Source organism: Haliotis cracherodii, unplaced genomic scaffold (assembly GCF_022045235.1).
Source record: "Haliotis cracherodii isolate W230 unplaced genomic scaffold, xgHalCrac1.p SCAF_20, whole genome shotgun sequence".
NCBI lineage: Eukaryota > Metazoa > Mollusca > Gastropoda > Lepetellida > Haliotidae > Haliotis > Haliotis cracherodii.
In genome coordinates, this window is record NW_027266276.1 from 131,448 (window position 1) to 134,620 (window position 3,173).

A 3,173-nucleotide genomic window follows, 5' to 3' on the forward strand; every position below is an offset into this window, starting at 1 on the left:
GACCTGTTTTTGATCTGTAGCATAAACTTGTTCAAACCTGTACCCTTACGTGTTTTGCTTCTTGAGTTAATGTTCATTATGTTTGTGTTGTGCACACGGTTTGTATCTTGTGAGACATTGTATGTTTTAACATGTGCATAACTTTTGTACAACTGCTGGCGGTTTTCTTCAGAAAGAAAACAATGGTAAACCCAGGTGTCTTGTTGTTTCAAGTAGCCATCCTGAATATTTTACCTGGCCAGTTATTAACTGGCTTGCGTTCTATATTCTTCTTGCTTTGCACCCCACCATTGGCGTACCCTCGCAAGTATTTTGTCTTCGTTTTGTATGTTGTCTTACGTTTGTCGTAATAATTATTTTATAAACCCACGCAGTGGGATAAACAAATTATAGCATACATAATCAGGAGGGGACACATTGTGATTTTACACTGCTTCATTGCAGATAAATGTCCCCAGTGTCATAGATGTACAGACTGGCTCCGCTTTCCTCCACAGCTTTCAGATGGTACCTCCCTATGTCCAGGGAACGGAGAACGCAACAGGCCAGGAAAACACCGGCGCCAGATGTCTCCCTGACCTCCAGTACTACCATGATGTCGGGCCCCATGGTCTCAGTCTCTACCCAGAGCTCCCTGACGACCACCACTGCGTCTATCTTAACAGCACCTATCCAGTCAACCGATAGTGCCTATCCTTAAACAGCGCCGATACAGACGCCAGCGCCTCGTCGGACGCCTATACAGACGCCAGCGCCTCGTCGGACGCCTATACAGACGCCAGCGCCTCGTCGGACGCCTATACAGACGCCAGCGCCTCGTCGGATGCCTATACAGACGCCAGTGCCTCGTCGGATGCCTATACAGATGCCAGTGGATGCCTATACAGACGCCAGCGCCTCGTCGGATGCCTATACAGACGCCAGCGCCTCGTCGGATGCCTATACAGACGCCAGCGCCTCGTCGGACGCCTATACAGACGCCAGCGCCTCGTCGGACGCATATACAGACGCCAGCGCCTCGTCGGATGCCTATACAGACGCCAGCGCCTCGTCGGATGCCTATACAGACGCCAGTGCCTCGTCGGATGCCTATACAGACGCCAGTGCCTCGTCGGACGCCCATACAGACGCCAGTGCCTCGTCGGACGCCTATACAGACGCCAGCGCCTCGTCGGATGCCTATACAGACGCCAGTGCCTCATCGGACGCCCATACATTCGCCTTTACAAAAGCACCGTCTACAGTGTCCGTAAAGGCGTCTATCCTAGCGTCTCTGGTTGCGCCTATCCTTGCGCCTCTCCCAAGTGCGCCTCTACAGACGCACACCCGGGACAACCACGCAGACAGACGATTTGCCATTCCACGATGTCCTTGTGGCTACCTGCTCTCATTCTACAGGCCTATGAGATGATCAGCTCCCCAGGGCCAACTACCTAAGGAGACCAGAGCGGTCGCTGGACACTTGATTGGCGTCCATATAATGGCGCTCCAACACGGACACATGATTGGCATCCATACAACGGCGCTCCAACACTTCCCAAGATCCTGGAAGCGCCTAACCTCGTGGTATCGGTTCTGTGGAAATCTCCCACCAAATCTCATCTATCAATGTTGGTTGAACGTTTCCTCGGAGAAAGCAAACATACTCTCAAAGATCTCCCTACCCACGGCGTCTGGTAGATATTATCTGCACCACAGGTGACGATCACAGCGCCATGACCGATTCGGTATTCAACAGAATCATCATATGCTTCCGGGTACCCAACTGGGTCATCGTTAACAACACCGGACCAGTCGTCACTCTTATCATGGGGATCAACTTGCCTCTACACCGGCAACGTCACAGTTCCTACTCAGAACTAGGACACACCACTGGTCTGTCTACCACAGGGTTCACAGGGGATTGGCCGTGTGTGGAGCTTGAACTAGTCCACTCAGCATATGGGGTTACAATTTACTGCGCAGGACGACATACATGTCACGTGTCAAGAACTACGACTGTAAACATCATCGACCGTAATCAGGTCAACCGACCTTATGGGATCCGTGCTGTGTATTTGTACAGACTGGCTTGCATGATCACTTATGTGTAACACTGCAACCACTCGACCAGGCGCCTGTCGCTGTACATCAATGACTCAATCCTGAGTCTCGGCCTTCACCTGAGACGAGACAGCTCTCAAGACCCTGGCTAGGGTGTCACAGCCAGCCTTCGCTGTGGCATCCCAGTCTGGCTCATACCAGCCGTGACGCAACACCCACCAGCCCCAGTGGCGCGGCACCACCTCAACCTCTCAGGGTAGAGGAAAAGGCAGGGCATCGGGCGCATAACAATCCTGCCCTGGCCACTCCAAGGGAGGTAACGCCGACGGCAGGGACTTCAAGTGAATAGCCAGACAAGCACGACTGGGACTTCCACCCTCAGCTGTCCAAGTTGTCGACACTCCTGTACGTGGAAGACTTGGTTGTTGCTGGCAGAATTATGAGATCCTGGGGGACCCAACCCCAACACCAACATCATCCGACATGGGAACAAGCTGGCGCTTATAGACGACCCACCGCTACATGGGTACAACCTGGCGCTTATAGACGACCTGCCGCTCACGTCATTGCCCTTAGCCACCTACCCCCCTACTCAACAGTAGCTACCAATCCAGTACATCTCTGCGCTGCTGGACAAGAAAGCGATAGAGGTTATACACGCCCCAGCCACAACACAGGGCTTCTATTCACCTGTCTCCCTTGTCCCCAAGAAGGACTCAAACACAGCATGATCCACAACCTCGCCCCTTTCAACAAACGCTACCTAGCGCGTCCACCTTATTCAGGATGACCACCTCAGGCTGCTGCAATCCTGGATCCAGGCACAGGATGTATTTATCAGCCTGGATATCAAGGATGCCTATCGACATGTCCCTATACATCCCAATGGGCGGTTCTCCCATTTGGATTTTCTTTAGCACCGTGGCTACTCACACAGTTTACCACCATCTCCCCGACATTCAGTTCGAGGCATACATAGACGACTGTCTCCTGAATCATTGGGACACCGTCACTCTACTTCGCCGCAGGGACTCCTTGCTCCTGTAACTATTGGGGTGGAAGATCAACCTCAAATCGCCTTCACTTCATCAGGGGCCTCTTCCAGATGGACCTCGATCTCTTCTCTATAC

The 3,173-nt window shown here is 52.6% G+C and overlaps 1 protein-coding gene across 1 annotated transcript; it reads left to right on the forward strand.

Annotated features, from left to right (window-relative positions):
* Positions 1-823: 823 nt before the first annotated feature.
* LOC139470409 (serine-aspartate repeat-containing protein I-like) lies at positions 824-1,411 on the forward strand. The gene has a single exon (XM_071252821.1). It carries the CDS (start codon positions 824-826, stop codon positions 1,409-1,411), a length of 588 nt encoding a protein of 195 aa, XP_071108922.1.
* The last annotated feature ends 1,762 nt before the right edge of the window (positions 1,412-3,173 follow it).